We start from the raw sequence: 23,052 nt of genomic DNA on the forward strand, positions 1-23,052 counted from the left end.
GGGGCTTGGAAACGGGAGAAAACGTCCAGAGTCAGGACAGACAGCAGAAGAGAGAAGACACAGAGGAAAAAGAGAGAAGGAGAAGAAGAGTTGGAAGAAGCGTCAGAAGCAGAGGAAGAAGGTGAGGAAGAGAGATGAAGTTCGCGTCACGCTGTGAGACGGACTCTTCCTCTGAATAGAAGAGAGTCTGTGAGGAGCGTTGTCGGTCTGAGCGTTATTTCTTGAGGAAGCAAGAAGCTGCATGCGCCAGAAAAACGAGGATGCTATCAAATGAATAGAAAGCCAGGACCACTGATTGATGTCTATGCTCCGTCTCTCTGCGGTGTGTCACCCTTCTGGTCACTCCTCCTCTACAAAGAAAGCACAGACGGGAGATGGCCCGCAGAACGCCTAGAAATCTCTGTAGAGAAAAGAAGAGGCGTCAAAAGACATGTCTCTGATGGAAAGTAAGACGTCTCTCCGCCGTCGGCAGGCGTCGCCGACAAGACACCCAAAAAGGGGGGCATGTTGGCGTGGTGGCGGAAGAGCGACAGAGGCGAGTCGACAACGACGCTGGCCGCTCGAGCTCTTTGTCGACGAAAGAAGAGACCCCCTTCCCCAGAGAACTCGAGGAGAATCAAAAAGTGAATGCGTCGAAAGCGCCCGAGCAACGTGAAAAGAAACGCAGGAAGGCGCTTGGCGTCACTCTCCGACTTCGCCCTTGAGAGTCGGCGCCAGTCAGGTGTACATACACCTCACGGAGAGTCGGTCTCTCGCAGCGCCGGAGCAATGGGGCCATACAACGCAGCGCGATGGGTGTTTGCGGGTCATTGTGCAGGAGTTCGCGTTGGCTTTTCTAGCTTCTTCTCGAAAGCCTTTCGTGGAAATTCATTCCATCTTGCGCATGCAGCAGAGACGCAGGCGCATGCACACACACGCGCGCGACTTGACTCGTTTCGCGGGCCTCAGTTGAGGAACGGAGACACGCAGGCGCACCGCTGTCTCGACAGCTGAACTTTTCCCCGAGTGCTGCTCTGACGGTGAGTCGAACTTCCTCTTGTTTCTCTCTTCTCTGGAGCGGATTTTCCGGGGCAATGCCGGAAGACGTTCTCTGTCGAAGAGCTGCTTCGCCTTCGGCCCCTCTAGACGCATCGCCGCTTCTTGCTGCCTTACCTCGCGTCTGCCCTGGTCAGCTTTGGTGTCTGTGTCTGCTCCTTGCCTCTCCTTCTTGGCGTCGGCCTCCTGGCGTCTGCTTCGAGATGGCGACCACGACGACGGCCGACAGACCCAGGCGCCAGGGCAGAGAGGACCACCGGAGGCTGGTCACCTGTCAGTCGCCTTCCTCTCCTCCTGAGTCGCCTGCGACGTTTTCCGAGGCTTCCCGTTCCGCCGCTTCTTCCGCCTCTGCTCCTTACCCCTCTCCTCACCAGTCCGCCCCCCTTCACTTCTCTCCCGCTGTCGACGGCGCCGCCGAAAGAGTCTGCCGAAGCCGCGTTCTTCTCCCGACCATGGTTGTGTTCCTCCTGGTGTACGTACACCTCAGTCATGAGCCTGTCGCAAACAACCACCGGGGCAGGGGAGGGATCGGAGAGGACGCATCCGTTTTCTGCGGCTGTCGGGGCAGCAGGTCGAATGCCTTTGGCAAAACAGCCGAGTGTCGAGTAAGGAATTTGACTTCGCCGAGAACGAGGCGTCAGACCGACGCAGCCAGTGCCGAGCTGCTCCTGCCGGCTTTCCTCCATGCAGCTGCCAGTCCGCGCAGTTCGTTTGTCGGCAAAGAAAGTTTTTTTCCTTTCTCTTACTCCAACTCAAAGCAGATGTCCGTGATGCCGTCGTCGTGGCAAGCCTACAAGAGAGACAGGCAGGTGACGAGGCGTCCTCGCCTCGCGACGCTCATGGTATCTTCTCCTTTTCTTCCTGCTCCGCCCACTATTTCTTCCCCAGCGCCGCGTCGAGGAGCTCGGTGTCAAGACACCACAGCATGCCCGACTCTCCACTCTCGAGGTGCAACCTCCGCCGTCCAAGGTTCACGCCCAATTAGAGACAGGTCTCTCCTTCCACCCCACACATTCTCTTCTTCGTTCCTTCTGTGTTCGCCGGCGTCCTCTGATTGCTCTTCCTCTGCTTCTCGAAGCCGTCCTTCCTCCCAGTTCCCAGACTGTTCTGCTTCCTTCCCGAATTCCTCCTTTCGTTCAACCGTCTCCTCCCAAAGTACACGCACAGAAGCAGCGAAGCAGCCACTGCTGCGAGTCATTCTGAAGACAGCCACCGGGTGTCCAGAGCTGGATTTTTCTCTCCACTTTGATCTCCCTTTCGACGCGACAGTCAGCGACCTCCGTCGAGCTCTGCAGGTCCGCTTGCAGCAAGAAGAGGAACGCCTGCTCGCGGCTCTAACTCCTGACCCTGGACAGGTCCACGGTTCCAGGAGCTCTGCAGAGAGCAACGGCGCAAACCTCGAGTTGTCAGGCAGTGAGCAGAAGCCGGACGAGACGAGCCACTGTCTCCATGCTTCGCCTTCACGCGTGTCTTCTTCCTCGGCTTCTCTTCCCCTTCCAGGTGATTCCTCAGCTTCTTCCGGGCCGCCTCTGAGTCTGCTACGTCTGCTACACGGAGGCGCCAGCGTGGACGACGCGAGCAGGCGCCTTTCCTCTTTGCTCCCAGCGAAGAGCGGCGAAGCTGGCAAGCTTCCAGAAGGGCAAGAGAACGCTTTCGAAGCGCCGCAGCCACTCGTCTTTCTCCTCGATCTTCCAATCCCGCCCTTGGTGCTGTCCAGAGACGCGAATTTGTCACCAGCGAACGCATCACCTTCTGAAGCCGCTTCTGAAGAGTCCTCTGCCTCGCGTTTCTGCGCCCCGCTCTCGACGCGCGTCGACGACATCGCTGCTGCCCAAACGGGCGCGCTTCAAGAGATCATCGATGTGCTTCTTCGCTTGCAGGAGGCGCGTCTCTCTCTGACGAAGAAGGCTCGTGAATCGGTTTGTGGTCGGTCCCCAGGCTCCTCGCCTGACTCTCCTCTCTTTGACGCTGTGTGGGGAAACACCGGGCTTCCTCTGCAGAGCAGCGAGAATGTCCTGAGGCGCGTCGAGGCTCTTAAACGCGCCGCGGCTTCCCGCCGGACGTCCCTCGGCGACTCTCGGTGTCCGTCTTCTCATTCTCACTCCTCTTCGCTAGAGCCTCCCAGCGTTCCTTCCACTTCTCCTCTCTCCACTCTGCCCTGCCCTTCTTCTTCTCCTCCTCCTGCGTCTTCTGCGTCTCTCTCGTCTTCTCCTTCTCCGTGCGTTGCTTCTTCCTCTGGGTCTTCTTCCGGGAACTTGGTGGAGTTCCCTCGCTTGGCGCCGACACTCGGCGACCGGCTGAGACAAGTCGCACGGGTCACCTTCGACGTGGACTGGCCGTGGATCGCTCGCGTCGGGTGTATCTCCTTCGTCCTCCAGGCTCTGCTGGGCTGCTTCGCTTCTTCGCGGGTCCCTGTGACGCCTGCGAGCGGCCGCGAGGCAGGTGGCGGAGACGGCGACAGTCGCAGAGGCTCGGCCGCTTCGGCGCAGAGCGGCGGGATGACGGAGGCCGGCGATGGCGAGGCTGAGTCGCGCGCCAGGCGGGGGGGCTGGGCTGCAGTGTGGCTGCGGTCTCTGCAGGAAAACGTTTCAGAAAAAGATTCCACGTTCTGGCGCAGACGCATGCTCCTTGCTGCAGCACCTGCGCTCGTCCTCTCTGGGTGGCGGCCTGTGCGTTTTCTGCGGAAACTCGTCTCGCATTCGCTGCCCAGAGGCCAGTGGTGGACAGGTACGGCGGTTTGTGGGGTCGGGTGGAACGTTCGTGAAGCAGGCGACAGCGATGATGCCAAAGGGTGCGAGACAACAGACAAGGAGGACGGGGAAGCCGGAGGCAGTAGAGTAGACGATATCTCGGTTGAAAAGACGCGCTTCGCGGGGACCTGCTGTCATTGTCCGCCGAGCCGCGAAGGCGGAGAAGAAGCCACGGAAACGGTTTAGCGTTTCGGAGCCTACGAAAGCGGCCCCACAGAGAAGGGGGGATTCTCAATCTGGAAGAAGGAAAAATCGCCGGTTGACTGTGGTTTTGCTCCTTTGTCTTTTCTTCTCCCGCAGCGCTCAGTCCGCTCCTCACATCCTCCCAGACTGCGACGCTGACCATCAACGAAGAAGCAGTTCTTCAAGTGCTGGCAGACGAACGAGCACATCCTGACTAGAGAAGTTGCAGATGCGGCTGCCGGGATCGTGACGGAGATGTCGGGACCCGGCAGCGGAAAGAGACCGTCACCGATTCCGGTCTGGTGAATTCAAACAGAACGGCCGCGACTCTGCACCAAGACCGAAGGCGGATTCGGTTCTTCGTCGCGTGACACGATTTTTTTCGTCCAAATGAAAGCGAACCCTGTGAAACTTGAAAGAAAGGAGACCGTCCACGTTCTGCCTTTCCGTGTGTAGGGATCTCTACGATGGGGTTTCGAGTGCTGTATTTCGATGTGTGTTCCTCCTGTCTTTGACACCTCTGTGCACACCATTCAGAAAGAACCGGAGAGAAGACCGCTTTACGGAGACTTCGGTCACTTCCTGTGAAGGGAATCGTCGCAGAGACGAAACAGTTCTTGGGAGCGTCTTCCCTACTGTTCAGAATAGCGAACCGTGTTGCACTTTCGTTTCGCAAAAGCAGTCATGCAGTCGGGCGTCCTTGCCGCAGGGTTTTAACTTTTTGAGGCGGACATATCGCGATACGAAAACAACCGAACCATGGCCGACGCAGTTTGCGCCCAGGGTCACGGTTGAAAAGCACCACTGCCTTACGCAGCGCATACAGCTGTTGTGAGGCCTCGGTGAGGCAGGAAAAACTTGTAGAGAAGCGTAACTGAAACTTGAATTCTGCTGTAAGGGACGCAGGTGGGTTCTCGACGGTGAGCACAAGTCACTTGCATGCGGACGGCCTTCGTTTGTGGAAACAGGATGAAACAGAAACGCATGTCGGCGAAATCGAGCGAGTCCTCGAAGCGTGTCGCTTACGGATGCGCTTTTTCAGTCTCGATGTTCCTTAGAGAAAAGCCTTCTGTTCGTACTGAGGAACTCGGCTCAGAACGCTTGGAGCGCACAGTGAGCTGAAAGCGCTGCGGCAGTGCTCAGAGACTCGTTCCTCATCTTTGATTCTTGGGTCGACAACCGCCCCAGTCATGAGCACCTGAATGGTATTTTCTAGCATATTATGTGGTGTCAAAAGTGGTTCCATCCCAAACCGACTTTTTTCGAACGTATGTTATCAACATGTCATTGAAATATCCATAACGAGGAAACTTACTTGATTAACACTACAACATGGAAGGTTAAGCATTTTCTGTTCCTCTTATCAAGGCGCAAAAGATCCTGGAACTCAAAAAGTAGCACGCACACCTGGGGGCTTTTGACAAGACCCCCCTTACATCTCTCATGACAGGAATCGCGCGTGAGTGACTTCGGCCGAAACGCAGCGGAATCGCATCCAGTCGAGTATGTAGACAAATATACAGATAGCGAGACACATGCAGATGGAGAGATACATAAGTGTACATAAAGACGTAGATGTCAGCACACATGTGCGGGCATCTCTGTATTTCACCTGAAATCCGAGGGTCATGCCACCACCGGATCTGGGAATGAGTAGGCAGTAACACATCAGCGGATGGGGTATTTTGTGGCAGTGAAATCCGTGCTAGCTACGAACGACAACTGTTCGACCGTCCTGACTTGCTTTTGAGCTGTAAAATCGTTGCTCATGGAAACTGGCTTGTCTCTTTGTAGGTTCCAGTGGTTGTAGTTACTCGTGATGAGAGCCCTGCTACTTTTGTGACTCGGCTATCAGCAGAATGCATTCTTGACTGAGTACCATCACTCTCATCCTGGTAAACTGTAATTTGAGTTACACTCCAGGGGATGCAAAGCATCAACGACATTTTATGCCGTGCGTAAGTTCGAGTCAATGCGACGATAACCTTCTAAGTCTCTTGTTTCTTCACGTTTCGCAGGCGGTTCGTGAGTTCACCGACGTCACCTCCGAATTGTGTGTGGTGCTTTCACAAGCATTACCGCGATAGGTAAGGAAAAGTGAACTCCTACGGTGTACCGCATTAAGAGAGGCACGATTGAGGTGGAGTGATTCGTAAGTGGCAGACGACAGCGCAGACCGACACGCGTTTCCACGGAACCGGGAGTGCGTCGAAATTAGATTCGTCGAGTTATCCAAGTGCTCAAATACCAGAAACATTCCTGTAGAAATGGAGTAAAATGGATCTGTGTGTCCAAAGCAGCAGAACAGGATGACACAAGTCCGTATTCACCGCCGTCTTCCAACCAAGAGACTCGTCAAAGGAGCACAGTGGAATTCGTTGCACAGACCATTGATGTCAACACGTCGTTTCTACCGTCTACGCACACACACGGACGTATGCACCTCGAAGAGTCAGCAGCTTCACTCGGCAGAGTCGAGGTAAGAGCCGGCAATGCGATGCTTGAAGTGCCAGTGGCTGCAAGACGCTTGGTGGTTCAGGAAAATGATCAGAAAGCAGGTCCCAAAGGTGAGACCCATGCGAATCAAACTCCGGAGGGGAGAATCGTCTCGTTTGTAGTTCTTGAAGATGCCGTTCTGGTAATATTCAGCAGGGATATCGTCTGTGTACTTTGGTGTGACTGTCGCCGCGGGTGCGTGAGCGCCGCCGTGCGCCTGGACTGCTTTTGCGGCAAATCGCGTTCGAGAGAGGGAGCAGAAAAAGGCGCTGTTCGTGGCAGAAACACGCGGCGAAACACGACCAGACACTACTGCGGAAGACGGCCAGCGACCCAGTCTTGCAAGGTAGGAAACTCTCGACGCGTTTGTCGTCGCAGCCAAGGCGCCGCTACCCGCCCGAACGGCGAAGTAACTGCCAGCCATTGTTGTTTTGCAGAAGACGCAAGGAGGGAAAATGCGTAAACAAAAGTCTCCCTTAGGGGAAGCGTGAGGGCATCCGAAGACAGTTTGGAATTTTTGGAAAAAAGAGGTAAGAGGGAAATGCAGAGTGCGAGAAAATGGGACAGAGAGAACCCAAGCGAAACCGAAGGAACCAACTCCCTATCTGTGGAGAAAACATGCAGTCGTGTTCCGTTTTACGCATGTGGACGCCGAAGAAAAGGTGGCCCAGCTTGTCCAAGAGAGAAAAGTGAGATGCGCTCGAGACAACTTGCGAAAGGACCTGTCAAAAAGGCAGCTTAGTGGAGTTCAGTTGAGATAGTCTTTCGCGCTGCGAAACAGTCGTATTCGAACTCTTCTCTCGAACCCCTGCAATGTCGTGGACAAGAATCAAGGCCGAACCTACAGAGGCCTTTCAGAAGCCCGGGTGCAATAAAAACTACTGCGTAGTGGCAGAGTAGTTGTTTCCCGTCAGTCTATCGGGAAGTTGGATACAACGAATTAGTGACTCACGCTGAACTTTTAGGAATGCAATTTCGCTGCAACGCCGCAAAGGAACACGGGTTCTTTGCCCTTTTTATGGCATCGCCACAGCACTCCGGGCATCAGGGGGGGGGGGCAGCGCTTCCTCAGCGACGGTGAAGAGTGAACTTCTGCGGTATTTGAGAGAGAACTGTAGAGTGTGTGCACATAGCAGGTGGAAGGAAGCAATGTCGCTTTCGATTTTTTTGGAATCACGTACTCAGTTTGTCTCTCTGCTTGCAAAGCACAACACCTAGTTCAGCATGCGTAGTCAAATATACCCCGCTTATCGACCATGATTCTCTTGACACAAAGAACCTGTGAACAGTTGTAAACTAGTACGCTGGATTGCGGCGAAACCAGTGGTCTGAGGGCACAGGAGATGCCTTGTCGGCTGCATTCTGGCCTGCCGACAACGGAACAATCCGCGCAGTGCATGTCTGTGAGCAGTGGACGGTGCTCCTCTCCGCGCCAAGGGGAAGACTCACATCACGCCACGGGAAAACACAATTCCTTGTGGGGTCGCGGTGACTCGAAAGAAAGAGCAGGTCCTCTCGCGCATTTCGATGTGGTTTCACCAGACCTGGATGCGTCAAAGTTCAGGCAGGGGTGCACTCTCAGAAAACGACAAACGATTTTGAAATCGTCAATGTTGCATGTGTCGGGTCGGAGCAAAACATAACATATTGGCGGATAGTTTTCCACACAAATTCCAAGTGCTCAAGTGTATGGGTTGATTTAACCTGTCAAAGTGTCACTGAAGTAATATTTGCAGGCATTCTTTGACATGGTCCCATGGAGTTTCCCGAAGCCGCCTCTACACGAAGTTGTATTCCCGGTATCATGTCCCAGTGGTTTCTTGATGAATACACTCATAGTCCAAACCTCGGTGCTTGGCTACACTCGATTTTCAACTCGAATCGAATCAATGGGCTCTATGAGCATACCCTACGCCTGCTGCGGTCTTATTTCCTCTGACGTGAGCTCCAACCGCATAATTTGCCATTTTGAACAAGAGATATGCATCTAACGTTGTCATGTGACCTTCTTGCCCTCGCGCGACGTATGTAAAGGTGATGATTCGCGACGAGTCACGATGGCACCAACTACTGTGCCTTGGTTTTTCTAGTGCACTTGAGGCCATGTCAATCTCACACGCTACTCAAACTATCCGGTTCCTCGACAGCGTGCATATAGAAGGGCTCTTCACATCAGGATTTGGTGCTGTGCAGGTAACATGGCGGCACTGTCCCGTGGTACTGGAGCGGCGCCGAGATTTTTCGTTGTCGAACCTTGACATTCTAGGTAGTAAACATCGGGTTGCAAGGTGGGTTATATCGAAAACCAACGGCAATCCGAAGGACATCGAACATCCCCATATTTGACACAGGCAAGATTAATACATCGAGCAGGGTCGGCCCACAAATAATGAGTAATGAAGGTTTTAAAGCAAATGTGGGGCATCTAATCTCCGAAAGTTTATTAATCTTGTCACGCACCTCTTTCTCCAGTCGGCTCTGATGGAAAACTACAGAGCACGACGAAAGAACCAATTCCTGGTTCCTGTGTTTGTCGGCCTTTGAGCATGAGTGCTTGTGCGTGTGAGCAAACAGTCACTTCTAGTCTGCGCGTTAATATTCATAGTTGTCCATGTCATGAAACCTTCTGCGAAACAGGTTTAACTTACAGTACCAAGAGGAATGGATTTTCCACGTACAAGATGGGAGGAGCCGACTCATGGAAGCAGCGTTCTTCGAAGGAGGGTTCCCGACTGAATGCGGCGACCATACTTTCACATGCATCTAAGATTGTTCAAGAACATGCGTTTTCTTGTGACTGACCACGGAAGGTGGGCTGTGTCATACGCCAGCAATGCAAACAATGAATGCCGAATAAACGCAGCCCTAAGCGGAGTGGCTTTCTCCCCACTCTGTGCGCCCCCACTTCTGTAGTTGCGCGACGAATTGCTATTCTGCTATCGAGTTGGTCGCTTGAACAAGCTTTAACAAGCAAAGCGATATGTTCTCTATTCTTACCAGATCGGTTGCGGGTCTCGTCGATCGGCCTCGCTCTGTCGACAGTGCTTACGTTGTAGATCGCACTAGGAAAAGTAGGCTAGAGATTCGCTTCTGCCTTCAGGTGAATTCTGGTGTCCAGAGTCCAAACGATGCCCAGCCAGATATACAACAAGACGCTGAAAAGCGGTCATGGCACGCTGATTGGGAATTGGCAGGAAGAGATGTCACTGAGAGAAACAGATGGCGCCTCGGATTCCAAGTGAGGACGGACCTCATTTCCGCACGTATTAACACAAAGATACTTGCCAGAGTGGAACAAATGGGGCTGACACGGGCTGACACCGCTGACAAATCGAGACTGAAAGGCGTTGCACTGCACCTCTTGGTGACTTACTTCCGAATAGCGGGCCGCAGTGTGTGTATTACGTCAGGATGATGGCAGTTGTTTTCTAGCTTGACTCTCTCAAACGATAAGACATCATTATAAGCGGCTTGTCTGCGTGGTGTGCGTCCTCGCTCGTAGCTGTTATAGCAGATCGTTTCAAGATGGTTCGGACACCTTCCGTCGCATCCATGGCAGCAGGAGATACGATCCACTCGATCAGTTTACGACAACGAATATGGAGTTTTCGAAGAAGGTGACCGCAGCGACCGGAATGAGTGGTAGTCCTCGGGCATCTTGTCCACACACTATGCGCGACCGAATTGACACAGTTGTGAACGATACTTTGGCGAGGATGGATCCAAGCTTGAGACCCAGATATGAAGCCTTGCAAAAGGAGAACTACTTTGAAGCGCTAAAAGAGCGTGCGGAGCAGCTGGTAAATCAAACACAAACCACATACCACCACCCGTCAGTTTGCTCGCCACTTTGGGGACACTTGCCATTTCACGACGGGGTCACTGGCACAGTTCACCTAGATATGTGCAGATACGATGCGCACTGGTACCTTTTCTTGCACGCCTGCTAAGTTGTCAAGACGAACACCCAGCGCATCGTATGGCCTGCTCGAAACCACGATCTTATAGGAAAAGCGTCGCTTGCAGTCGTATGGGAAACTTATGCTGAGGAAAAAATTGGATCCACGAACTCCGGAATGAAACAGTCCTCTTCACCAGCGGTGACCCTGCAAGGTATCTGTCTTCTAGAAGCTGTATGATATGCCGATTAATGGTTGTACCTAGAGACAAACTTAACGGAATACACGGAAACACCCCGAACAAAGATTGAAATGGCCAGACGAATTGGGAATCCAAAATACCTCGTCTGGATGGATTTCTTTTACAAGCGAACTCTCCTGAAGGTCTTCGTTTATCATTAATGCGTGTGCACTTTCAAAGGAACCCTTATGGATATGGCAGTGCATTTCTGTATCAAAAAGCTTGGCAAGCATATATCCATACTTCCGTGCCTCATCTGTCTCAGCGGTGCTGATATGTGGTTGTCACGGTGGTGTGAAGTTTTTTCGTACTTTTGTCCAATGGCTTGCTGGCTGGTTACGCGAGTCACAAATTCCAGGACCGAATGGAAAAGAGAATCGAGTTCGGACCTTTCCCCGGTATGACGGAGGCGGGAGACGCCTTCAGACAACCGGTAAGGAAAACATGAAAGTGCAGCTGCTGCCCGCTGATGCCGTTGATTTTCTCTGGAGGGAAGAACTCTCAAAATAATCAGTCGTGTCAGTCCTCTGTCGGCCGCAGAGCCACACTGGGTGCCACATATAGACACAAACTCCGTCAACCCTCAATCTTTCTCAGTCTTAGCACTACTGCTCTCTACGGTCATCCATACATCCATTAGTTTGTTGATGAGTTCAGCAATTCACAAAAGGTACAGTCTGGTAAGGCCATAAGGTGAGAGCACTATATCTCTTCCCAATGCCTACTATGCAGGCAGTCACAGAATTAGCGTCGGACAGCCTGCCGACACAACGGCAAAGGGAGAACTTAGCGTCTACTGGGTGTCCCATCATGCACGGGGCTGAGAATCCCTGCGCGCCGTCTAGTGACGCGGTGCCGAAGGCGTGCCCGGTGAGTCGAGAATCAGGAAAATTGAAGGAAACAAACATTAGAAACTATGTGACTACGTTCACCGTTATATGTATATGGCAAACAAGGGAGTAGGGAACTCCAGGAAAAATACCGAGTGTGGCGTAGCCTTCCCCTGTACTCAGGAATCGCTTATGGTTGGTTCCGTTTGGGGTGTCCCGGTGAACAGCGCACGCAAGGGATCCAGTAATTTCTGTTAGTTCGCAGCACCTGTGGTTGACTATGTGTCAGAAGATGGTCCGGCATGATTATGCAGTAGAAAACATACATGCGACAATATGTCTCCTGCTGAAAGCCACAGGTTGAGGTGTTTGCCTCCCTTCAACCAGTGAGTGTCGGCAGCTACAGGGACAGCAAGAAATTAGTACTGATCTTTTGACAAAGTTCGGGTGGTGTAACAACCTAGTCCAGCATGCTGGCGAAGGATTGAACCAACTTACGAGTCGCGAGCACGTTTAGAGCACTGTGAGTCCCTTTGCCACAGGTCCGACCAGTGACTCTGATGGAAGTGCAGAAACGAATCCAAGATGCCCTGCAGGAGTCTCTTGGCGGGTGTTCATACGTCTTGTTTCGCAAGTTTCTCATGTAAGTGAAAATCCCACAAAAATCTCTGTTCCTGGAGGCTGTTGTTACGCATCGGCACGATCGGAACCGGGTAGAAGACTGTATTGCTCCAGGTGAACACACCTCCCCTACTGTTTGCAGTCCATATCAGACAAGAGACCAACACGATATTATGCAAAAGGCCTGACACTTGGCTGGAAAGAACGCACATGTACGCTCTACCGACTCGTAAACTTCCAGCAACCGCGACGGTCATACATGGCTGGAGACAGGGACACGCTAGTATAGGTTCCGGAACTGCAGCTTTGTTAGATCTCGTTCTTTGGGGCAACGATGATCCAGGCATGAACTAGTCTCGGCTTTGTAAGCACAGGGCACACCAGAATGCTGCGGGCAACGTCTCTACGCGTGCGCTTTGCCAATTTCTGAAGGAACCTGTCGGAGTAAAGGATGAAATTGTGGTAAGATCTTTTCCGACTTTCATCCCTGCTTGGGTGCAAAGCATCACAGAGCTGGTACCAGCGCTAGGATCGTGAGTGGTGGTTGCATTTTTTCCTTAACTGAAACGAAATGATGTGCACTCTGATGTCAGACAGCCTGAAACAGGTTCCACAAGAAAACGAATGTGGTGTCAAATCTCCAGAAAGGGGATCTTCGTGCTGTATTAGAGATGTAAATACGTAACAGTATCGGTGCACGGTGCCGCACGCGTAGACACCTGACTTAGTCTGCTGGGACACAGTGTTGGCATTGAGTCGTGGGCAGAGCGATCCTTGCACAAAAGTATGCGGCGATCTGTGTTTGTGTATCACAGGCTCCCAATGTGCTCGACGCCGCCCTCAAGGTCCTCTCAACAACCGACAAGGGCACCGTGCCAGCTGCTAAGCTTGTTGAGTTCTTCTGGGTAAAACATTTCTCGGGAATGCTGCAGCTTTCGGTCGCACCAAGGAGACTGGAGGACTCTGTGTTCACCGTTGGCGGGGCGAGTTGGATGTTGGCACGGCGAGCTGCGGGGTCGTTTGTTTCCGGACAGTTGTTTCAAAAGGGTAGCCGGAGCTGTACCTCTAATGAAAATCATTGTAATTTGCCATCCAAGTGCTATGACTTGGACTAGGCTTTGGGTTTCCACGTTCGATTGTTTCTGAAGATGATAGGGTATAGGCGGAATCTGCAGTGCATGTACTTCTAACGGATAGGATGGCCCAGGAGACGAAGACACACGGGCGGCTTTTGCTTATTCTCTTGTGTTCCCCGTGAGATTCTTTTACATTTCCACGCAGCTGCCTCTGTCCTGGTGAAAAGAGGAAATGAGGTACATTACAGAGCCGAAAAACGACGCTGGATTTTTCGGCACACCAGTCTTTTTAACGATTCCGTGCCCACAACTCAACACCCCCCGTTGTTGTTTGTGCTTTACGTGCAGCCTCCTTTGAGTCAACAGCGAAAAGCATTGCTGGAGAATCTTTCAAGAGAGGTCAAAAAGCTGACGGAAATCGCTCGGGCTCGTGGCCTCCCCATGCCGGTTGTAGACGTATCTTGCTTGTCGCCAGATCTGCAGAAGATTGTCAGCTGTGGTCCGCACGAACACGATGGCCAAGGAGGAGTATCCCCACAAGATATGAACAACTTGTTACTGGTATGCTTTTCTCACATTTATGTAGCGTTCAAATTGCTCGAAGGACCACAGGAATTACTGACACCGAGGGAGTAATGTGTGTGAGGCGACATGTCGCATCTCAAAAACAACGACTTTCCTCCAGACACTAGAATATAAATATTCATCTATGCACGTACACACCCGCGATGTTACAGTTGAATGCTTGCCGTGTTGGACCCGTGTACAACATCGGACAGCGGAGCTGGTGATTCAGGGGAGTATCCAGACACAACTCAATCGCTGCCTCCCCCACTCGATGCCGCATTAATCCCCTCCTTGTCGTCGCATTCATTTCTTTCTCTTTCTCCCCAGGATATCAGTCCTGGAGTTTCATGCGACAAGAAGTATGCGGGTCTGGTTCAGTCATCCATTAGTGCTCTAGTCGCATCTCCATCTAGGAAGCCAGTCGATACCCTAAAGGAATGGTATGCCATTCACGGCATCTAAACTCCTCCGTGCAACAAGGCAGCAACTGGACAAATGGTATAGAACTGATACAGCAAGTGGCAAGATGAGCGAACAACATGTCGACCTAGGACCTTCGTGGAAGGAATACATCGACGAAAATGGAAAGATAATGCCCTGGTGCGCTCGATAAGATAAGCCTCGGAGGCAACGACCGGAGCAAGCAATCCAGCATTTGCAAAATAAAGGACATGTGCCTGCAGTGATGCTTCCCTGCCCATGCGGATTCACATCCATAACCGTGAACGTTTCTCTGGTACCAATCACATTTGATAAGTTCCTCTGGGTCTGTTGTGGAGGCCTACGTCTGTACAAGTGCGGGGCGATAGCAGAATCTGGGCAGTCCTCTCTGTTTTCAAGAGTATTACGGCAGGAGATCTGAACCTGAATCTTTTTCTCTCGGGTGCTGGAAAGAAGACGGGCGTCGTAGGAATATGTGGTTTACGAAGAAGCTGAACTGCCACCTTCTGAGAAGCTGACACTCTGCTCACAATTTACAGAAGCGTTCTGACAAACGAAAACCCGGATACGACAGGTCTGAGAAGCATTAGCCAGTCTATGTCCACAGCAAGACGATAAACACCGTAAAGCAGTGAAGAAAGTTCTATTCATCCCGAGTGGATAATGTGGGAGTGGATCTTTGAGGACACTGGTTTCCTGAGCTCGGATTGCGAAAGCGTCTCGAGATACGGAAGAGAGTCGCGTTAGCTGGTGCACGAGCGCTGAACACGACTCCCAGTAAACTCAGATGGCAGATCAGAACGATGTGAAAGACAAAACATAGAAAAAAAGTTTCATTTCCCTGGGCTTTGTTGGGCAGCGTTTTGCTTGAGCTGCGACGTTCACCCTCCTCAAAAGCCGTGTTACGTTGTCGCAGCTGGAATGAATGTGCATAACTTTATTCTCAACAAACAGCGATACCACTGGTTGTTCAACTCCCAACCCGTGCGCTGCTGCTGTCTTCTGGGGTGATTTTAGCGAGAGCCGCTGTTGAGTTCACGGCACCGTTGTTACTATGATAATCAACCATGGAAAGAGAGAGGAACTGCGATGTGCTCACGCCTCTTTGGGAACAGCGAACTGTTAGGTGGCCTTCGGAGGGGTAGGAATCTTTCCTTCTGTGACCCGCATCTTCTATTTGCGAATTGCACATTGCAAACATTTATATTCTCTATACACACTTGCGGCATACACGAACCGTGGATTCACGATGAAAAGCACAATTTTCCATCTGTGTTGCACAAATTACAACAGGACCACCGTGTGTCTTCATCCTGTTCTGATGTACGTATCGCAGATGCTGTTCTGTTCGCGGCGGGTAAAACGCTGAAGTGGCGGGCGACCCGTCCACCGTGCATGCAGAAAGAGTGCGTTAAACCAGGCGGTTTCTCCAAAGTCTTTTCTTTTCTGGAGATTCTGCATTCCGTACTTTCTTTCGCGCCCACCCAAGGACGCCAGAATCGGTCTTTTCCGGCAGACAATACGGAAATTCTGACTCTGTGGCCGCTGGCAAGTTTACGACGACAGTTTTATACGGAAACGTCTCCGTCTCTGCAGGCTGCCCGCTGTCCGGCACCCCCGTGAAGGTTGTCGTTTATCGAAGGGAAAAGAAAAGCGTTTTCGTGGTGAGAAGGAACAGAGGCTTTGATTGTCCCCATTCCAGCTTTCAAACGCGGCGAGACTCGCGGTAAGTGCTTTCGCTTGTCAATTTTCGCCGTTCCTTTGGTTTGCCGTGGGGTGAAGAGGCTGACTCTCGTTTTCTTCTGCTTCTCGGCTTTTTTGCGTTCCCCTTCCGAAGCGGCACAAACGCAAGCGCCTTCGCATTCGTTTGTTACTTTTTGCCCTTCTTTCTCTGTGTCCCGCTTCTCCGCCCGTGTCCCTTTCTTCGAGAACGACGGTTCTGCTTCTTCTGCGACGGCCAGAAACAACTGTGTCGTGACTTTGCTTTCTGCTGTGTTTTCTTCGATGTACCAACTGTGATCTCTTTGCACACATCAAAGGTGTAAAACGCTTATTGTATGGCGTATGCCTGTCGTGTTCTCGCAGGAACACTCGGTTCCCCGACTTTGTAGGTATCTGGCAACAGCCGAGAGTGCTCTCTGTCGCTTTTACACAGTCTTGGGCCTTGTGCAACTTATCATGTGCCTTTTTTCCACCTGGAGTTTGTTTGCTTCTTCCACATCTTTTCGTTGGCTCTACGGTGACCTACTTGTCTTGAGCTTTCTGCCAATACCGTTCCGCTGAGTCATTCTCCCGGTCTTCCGGAAGCGGAACTGTTTCGTTTCGCGTCTGCCTCTGCCTCGCCCCCGAGAGCAACCGACAGCTGCTCTTCGGCGGAGTTTTCGTTTTTAAAGAAGCGTCGGCGGAAAGTCCCTGTCGCGGTGCAAAAAACGGGGCACGAGTTAAAGCGCCGTGCCCAAGTCTCGAGAGAAAGACGTTTCTCGAAGGTCGAGCACTCCTGGTCTGAGCGCTCGCGGGTGTACGTACACCTCACACGTGTTGCGTGCCAGTCTGCGTGGAGCCCGGCTGGTTCGTTTTTAGGACGATTTGCTCTGGATTACTTTCCCCTCTATCTGCAAGTTGGTGTCGGTGAAAAGAGGAGGTCGTTTCCCTCCTTTTCTCGCACATAGCGGGAACGTTTCTCTGCGCTTCGTCTCCGGCTGCGAGTCGCCTCTCACTGGGTCACCACTATGGAGAACAACACGCCCAATGGAGGCGACCGGCCCCAGCATACTTCCGCGTCCACTGAGAGTCAGGAGACCGGCGTTCGGAGTTCAGCGAGCCAGGGAAGCGGCCCTTCTTCGCATGCAATTCCGCAAAGAGCGGCGCCTTCTGGGACGCACGATGGCGAGGAAGGGGGACAAGGACACAGGGGCGCCTCGTCGAGAGGCGAAGCGACAGAGCCTTCAACCGGCACCACCTCGGGTGTCGACCGCGAGCGCGGAGAGCGAACGGCGGTGCCGGCGTCGAAGGACGCCTGGTCTTCTCTGCGTGGGAAGATGTGCCTAGAAGAAATGTTGTATGAAACGTCGCAGAGGGCGAAAGTGTACAATCGAAACCACTACGGACTGCTCGGCATTCTCAAGGTCATTCGAATGACAGATCCTGATCTGAACGTCTTGGCCCTAGGAACAGATCTCACTTCTCTTGGTCTGAACTTGAACTCTCCCGAGTAAGGCAACTCGAGGACACTCCGTGACGCCCGCCAAGGCGCAGCGGCTGTCTAGACAGCCCGAGCCCGGGGCCTTCCTCTGAGAGTCGACTGGCACTGCGTGTACAGTGAAAAAACGCGGAAACGGTCGCGCATTTCCCTTCTGCATTTCTCGTGGAGCAACTTCGGCAACTAAACGAAAGAGTCGCCAAACTCGTGGCTAGCCAAACAGGACACACTCAAGGTCCTACACATCTGTGCGGCAACTTCGAGAAAAAACTCGAGCCAATCATTTGCTGGAACGGCCGCACAAGGCGCTTCGCGTGGGAATCTTCAGCGAACTTTGGATTGGTGGTTTTTTTCTTACCACGCGTACTAACGGCGAGACAAAACTGCTACTCAGATGCTCGTATTTTGACCTGCACCACCGTCTTGGGAGGAATGCTTCTCTCGATCGTTTGGGCGTTTTCCTGCCCGTGAGATCTTGTGTTGTTTTGTGAGGACTTCGTGGACTGTTCTGCCCGTTTGCACGACAGACGTCTCTCCATTTCCGATCTCGAGAAAGGACTCGACAAACGGAATACTCCTTGTTCTTCATGTACGATGTGTTTCGGCTGTCTCCTTCGACCCCTGCAGCTGCTTGTTCTCCTCTTTCGGCTCGCCCTGGTCCGACGCCCCCGCAGCTCGAGATGCGGAGTAAGTGGATGAACGTGTAGGCGTTTCGTGTGTTCTTCCTCGTTCTCTGCCACTGCATGCGGCATGGTCGTCTCACTTCCTGTAGATTGATGTAGAAGGGAAACATCGTGTCAAGGAAGCCACCTGTCTCTGTATGCGTCACCTCACCTTTGTGCCGCTTTGTCATGAGGTGTCTTCGCTCTGTTTGCTGCTTTCCTCACGCCTTTTCCCCCTTTTCCCACCTCCAGTGGTGTATTTCATGTTGTTCGTCTGCTGGTTTTCCGTCGTCTGCATATCACTGGATTGGACGCGCTTTTTACCAGGTCCTGTACCGCAGTTCGAAGATATCACCTGAAGCTGACGTGTGCTTCACGCTGATTTTCGTCGGCGGTCTTGTTGGCGCTCGGCTTCCCGTTTGACTCTGTGCCCTTTTTCTCTACCTCTTTGCTTCTCGCGGTCGAAGCGAAGACCGATGCGTGTGTCTTGTTTTCAAGCGCTTGCCACGTTTCTGGCCTGGTCTTCATCCATGTCTACTCCATTCTCTAGTTGAAGAGTATGTCCCACCCGACCGTGGGTTTCGTCAGAGGCATCTGCGCAGCTGTGCGTACACTTGACGTCTGTGGTGTCTCACAACTCGGTTGCTGCTGCCTGTGGGTGCTTCTGCCAGGTCCTTGCTTCCGTCGTGCTATCTGCCGCCTGTTCCTCCCACCTTCAAGTTGTCTCACTTGGAGAAATTCAATGAGCACACGCTGTTCTACATTTTCTACTGCTGTCCAAGACTCCTCCTTCAGGTACGGAGAATAACTCCAAAGACCGCCTCATCGTGGGCAAGTTCTCAGGTCTGCGCACCGTCCCGTGTGCGTTCTTGGTCCCTACACTGCGCGGTGCAGTGTACATACACCGCATGCACGAGGCGCAATTCCGCTCCACGGGGGTTAGGGTCTTTCTCCGGCAGAGCTGCGAGGTGTGTGCGTATCTCTCTGACGCCTTTGTCTCGACTTTTTATGGGATCTCCTTTTTTCCCCGTCCTGTCCCGCTGTCGCTCAGGGGTGCGCGGCAGCAGAATTGTACAACCGGAGCTGGCAGTACCACAAGGAGTGGAAGAAGTGGTTTCTTGCAGAGGCCCCGTCGAGGGCTACCGGCCGCAGCTCAGCCGGCGCGGAAGAGGGCAAGGAAGGGAGTCCTTCTTCGGAGAGAGCCTGGGGGAGAGACAGTGACTCTGCGAGCAACAGAGGAGGTGCAGGGAAAGGCGCAGAGAAAGAGACAGGAAAGCGGCAAGATGGAGACACGCAGGAGAACGGCGAGCTGGCTGCGGCAGCCGAAAAGGACCGCGTAGAGGATACCGGCGTTGACGCGAAGGGCAACAAAGCTGCGTCTGGAAGTGAGTCTGCGTTTTGGACTGTGAGCAAAAGGGTGAAGTTCTGTGGAAATCTTTGCCAGTGAGATCGCAGGGTCCCATGGAGAAAAAAGAAAAGAAACTGGGAAGAGAGGCGAGGACACAGAACAGGACAGAAGGGACAGACGCCGTGGGCGGAGGCGACAAGTATGCCTGGCTGGTTTCTTCATGGCAGCGCGTTCTTCCGAGGAAGTTCAAGTGTGCGTCGAACTCTGCTTTTTTCATTGAGACCAGAAAGGAGACTTCCTGTGTCATGCGTCGACTCGGTTTACGTGTCTCCTTTGTTTGACCCTCGAGTGTGATTTATTAGTTCGTCTGCGGCGCGTTCGTGGTGTGACTGTTGATTCTGCAGACTCAACAGACCTCCCGAGATGGATCTACTTCGAACCGGCGACGTGGAATCGCAAGTGAGTGTCAGTTCCGTCATCGACTTTTTCCTGTTCTTTCGTGCCCGGTGTGGACAATCGTTGTTGTTTTGTCTCTTCCATCGTGTTTACATCTATTATTTCCGCACCGTGCGGTTTCGCGCCGTAAACGGGTTTCAGTGGTTGGCGGTGGGAGCCAAAGAATCTTCTTTACACAGTTCATCTACGTCTCAATGGTTCAGGTTGGCTGTCTGTACTTCCGGACTCAAAATGCGGACTCAAAGTGGGAGAAGGATCTTAACAAGCACCACTCGATGTTTATAGAGGCGCCGTTGACATGACAGCTTCAGACCAGTGATCCGTTCTTGCGTCAACATATATATATATATATACCTTTGCATGTCGCCTCAAGTCGAGTGACGACGGACTGACGGTTTGCTCCGCGCGGGGAGACGCGAGTTTGCGTGTTTCGGTGCGGTTCGGTGTCTTTTAGGGAGTTTCGAGGGGTTCTGGACCCTCAGTGTTTCCTGAAAGCCGAGGAAGTTCGGCAAAGTGTGGAAGAAGGCGTCCGCCAAGTGCGCGCACAACAGCAACTGCAGCACCAGCAACTGCAGCAGTTGCAGCAGCAGCATCAGCACCAGGTGTCTGTACAGCAACAAGTGTCTGCGGCTCAGCATCTCCAGCACTTTTCCCAGAAGCCTGGGTTGTCGCAGCCTCAAATCAACCAGCTAGCGGGCATGTCGTTGGCTTCTCAGAACAGCGTGTCTGCGCACCACGCGAATCCGGGGCAAATCCAAGGTACAGGCGGCGGCATTTCCTCAAGTCAAGCTGGGCAGTCTGGTGTGCCTTCCTGGTCTGCTGTCTCGTCAGGGACGGCAGGACCTTCCGCAAACACAGTGGGAGGTGGCGCGGGGGGAGGTGCCGCTGCGGGTTGTTGAGCTGATGGACAAATGCAACGGCGCTGTCTAAAATTGTGGAAACTGTGGCAAGTGTCGAGTGGCAGGGCTGTAGAGACTGCAGCTCGCCAAGGGAGGGGAGGTGTTCGGGAAGATCGAGGAAAGAAAGGGAAGAATTTGTTTCGATGAAGAAAGAGCGAGGAGCGACTCGGGGAGGGAAGCAGGAAAAGGGAAAACCTGCACATCTGGACTGGTCTTTTGAACCATGGGGCGGGTTTGTATATGCAGCGTTCCTGTGTCTATGCAGAAGGCAGGTTTCCTGTTACCTAGACGGTTTTGATTTAGAAGACTGTTCTTTCACTGGACTGTTTTTCCTATCCGGGGATCGGGGGTTTTGACTGTGTTCGGAAGGTGTTGGACTCCGCTGCTCTGACGCGTACAAAAACTACTGACTCACAGAGCCAGACGAGAATGGGTTGGCAGCGTTTGAGTCTGTGAGGGCGCGATCGAAGGAAAGGTGAAAGAGCTGGGAAAAGAACGGGGAGCGCTGGAGGTCTCAAGAACCGCAGTGCTCGCTCGCAGGACAGAAGCCAGGGTCACACAGGTTGTGTACATATTTGTGAGGAGTATGGGCGAAGATTGAAAAACAACTATACGTTTTGGGTGTGCTGAGGTTGTCGTGAGACTGTCTCTTCACACCATTGCTTTTTTCCTTCTCGCGAAGTCGCTCGAACCTTAGGAGAGACTCTTTGTTGTCCACTAAAGGTCCAGGAATAATGCCACACCGACCAGACACAGCTTGCTGTGCTGTCTGGTGACCACAAAGCAACACTTTTTCTCAACGTGGATTTCGCCTCTTCGCCAACAGGGTCCCGTTAGTGGCGCCTCTCAAAAACTATCCGTGTTCAGGACCGGTTGCCGCGTCCCTTCGCCTCTTGTCTGCAAGTCATACTTTCCGCATTTAAAACACGGCATGCCGAGGAGTCCGGTGGCGTTTTGTTGCTGTGAGAACTGCGTCGAAGAAAACGGAACTCGGTGTGAATTGTTCGCTTTCCATCCCAGCACGCAAAGCCCTGTTCGTTAACTGAATTTAGACCACTCTGGGGGACGGGTTGTAGCGCCTTGCTCAAGGCGCGTCTATCGTTTCGACACGGAAAATCGGTTTTTCGAGTCTCTTTTCTCCGGCGAAAATTCAACACTTGTTACGCTCATTGAGTAAAACTATTCTTTTCCTGGACGAGAAGTACTCTCCAAGAGCTCTCGTACAGTCCTCGAGCTATGATTCTCGTAGCCTTTTCGCATTTCCTCACTTAAAGCGGTACACTACACGTATTCATCTCAAGGGTTTATATATTTATGCTTCTAGGAAGAACTAGCCTCTGTTGCACTTGTAACTGCTGGTGACCTGCTGCGCAACACACAGGGGGAAAGTCGATTGATGAGGCGGATGCAGCGCCGACATAGAAGGTCTTGACCCGACTGCAAGCAAACTGAGAGAAACTCCACTGAGAGAAGATATTTATTTTTCTGGAGGTTTTTCTACAGTGGCGTTTTTAATGGTACCATGTCAGAAAGGACAGAGGAAGCTTGCTTTTTCTTATAAGTGTGGTACTTTGGGTTCATACAAACAGCAAAAACGGGGCCGCCTGCTGGTCTGAGATAATTGCTCACAGGACGGCGGTACTGATCATCCTAGCACCTGAATAGTTGCTTCCTCTGGACAACTTGTCGCTCCTTCCTTGTCCTGAGACTACTACGCAATTACGTTCCTCAGAAACGCCTATAAGCTTGCTGCTGTTTGCCAATACCAGGGGCGGCAGCTACAGGAACGCGTCTTGAGCATTTGAGTGGGCTGCATATCCTGGGAAATATATACCCTCACTCAGGGAACGATGGCCTTTCAAACTTGTTCCGAGACTTCCCCTGAGAAAAAAGATAAAAGAGTGTAATGTATTGGTTCGGAAGTCGTCCGTTTGTTTGGCTCACGAGGCAGATGTCCTACGGCACTACCGCACTAATTGACTAGAGACCCGGATGCCTAGAGGAAAGAACCAACAAAGTTTCAGCATTAATCGTGCAGAAAAAAACGTCAATGTTCGTGTCTGTGATGTTATTGAAGAAGCAATGGTTGTTGGCGGTGGGTATGTCACACAACACACACAAAAATACAAACACATTTAGAACTTTTTGAAACCGCGCATAGTCGCGGGGCTGGCAATCTTGAGGTGAGACTTGGAGAACGGAGAGTGTCTGCTCTAAAGCAGGTGACCAGGTGGTTGGCACTTCATTTGCTGAAGACTGAAAGCACTTCCAAAAGACAGAAAATGCCACGGGACAAACTGGGGCACTGGGAAAAAGAAAGGTGCCTCTTTTTCAGAGGAGGAAAAAGGC

The 23,052-nt window shown here is 52.3% G+C and overlaps 3 protein-coding genes across 3 annotated transcripts; 2 read left to right on the plus strand and 1 right to left on the minus strand.

Moving 5' to 3' along the window:
* Positions 1-1,073: 1,073 nt before the first annotated feature.
* Positions 1,074-4,608, plus strand: TGME49_257170 (hypothetical protein; the record flags this gene model as incomplete). The annotated part of the gene is made up of 2 exons (XM_002364922.2): positions 1,074-3,762; positions 4,086-4,608. The coding sequence occupies 2 exons, from the start codon at positions 1,074-1,076 to the stop codon at positions 4,184-4,186; spliced, it is 2,790 nt and encodes a 929-aa protein (XP_002364963.2). The 3' UTR covers positions 4,187-4,608.
* A 1,558-nt stretch (positions 4,609-6,166) lies between these two features.
* TGME49_257160 (hypothetical protein) lies at positions 6,167-7,023 on the minus strand. Its single transcript, XM_002364921.1, has one exon. It carries the CDS (start codon positions 6,886-6,888, stop codon positions 6,430-6,432), a length of 459 nt encoding a protein of 152 aa, XP_002364962.1. The 5' UTR covers positions 6,889-7,023; the 3' UTR covers positions 6,167-6,429.
* Positions 7,024-16,685: 9,662 nt separating this feature from the next.
* TGME49_257150 (NOT2 / NOT3 / NOT5 family protein) lies at positions 16,686-20,703 on the plus strand (the record flags this gene model as incomplete). The annotated part of the gene is made up of 6 exons (XM_002364920.1): positions 16,686-17,350; positions 17,966-18,025; positions 18,672-18,795; positions 19,052-19,385; positions 19,753-19,807; positions 20,259-20,703. The coding sequence occupies exons 1-6, from the start codon at positions 16,869-16,871 to the stop codon at positions 20,701-20,703; spliced, it is 1,500 nt and encodes a 499-aa protein (XP_002364961.1). The 5' UTR covers positions 16,686-16,868.
* Positions 20,704-23,052: the final 2,349 nt, after the last annotated feature.

This window comes from Toxoplasma gondii, chromosome VIIb, assembly GCF_000006565.2.
Source record: "Toxoplasma gondii ME49 chromosome VIIb, whole genome shotgun sequence".
NCBI lineage: Eukaryota > Apicomplexa > Conoidasida > Eucoccidiorida > Sarcocystidae > Toxoplasma > Toxoplasma gondii.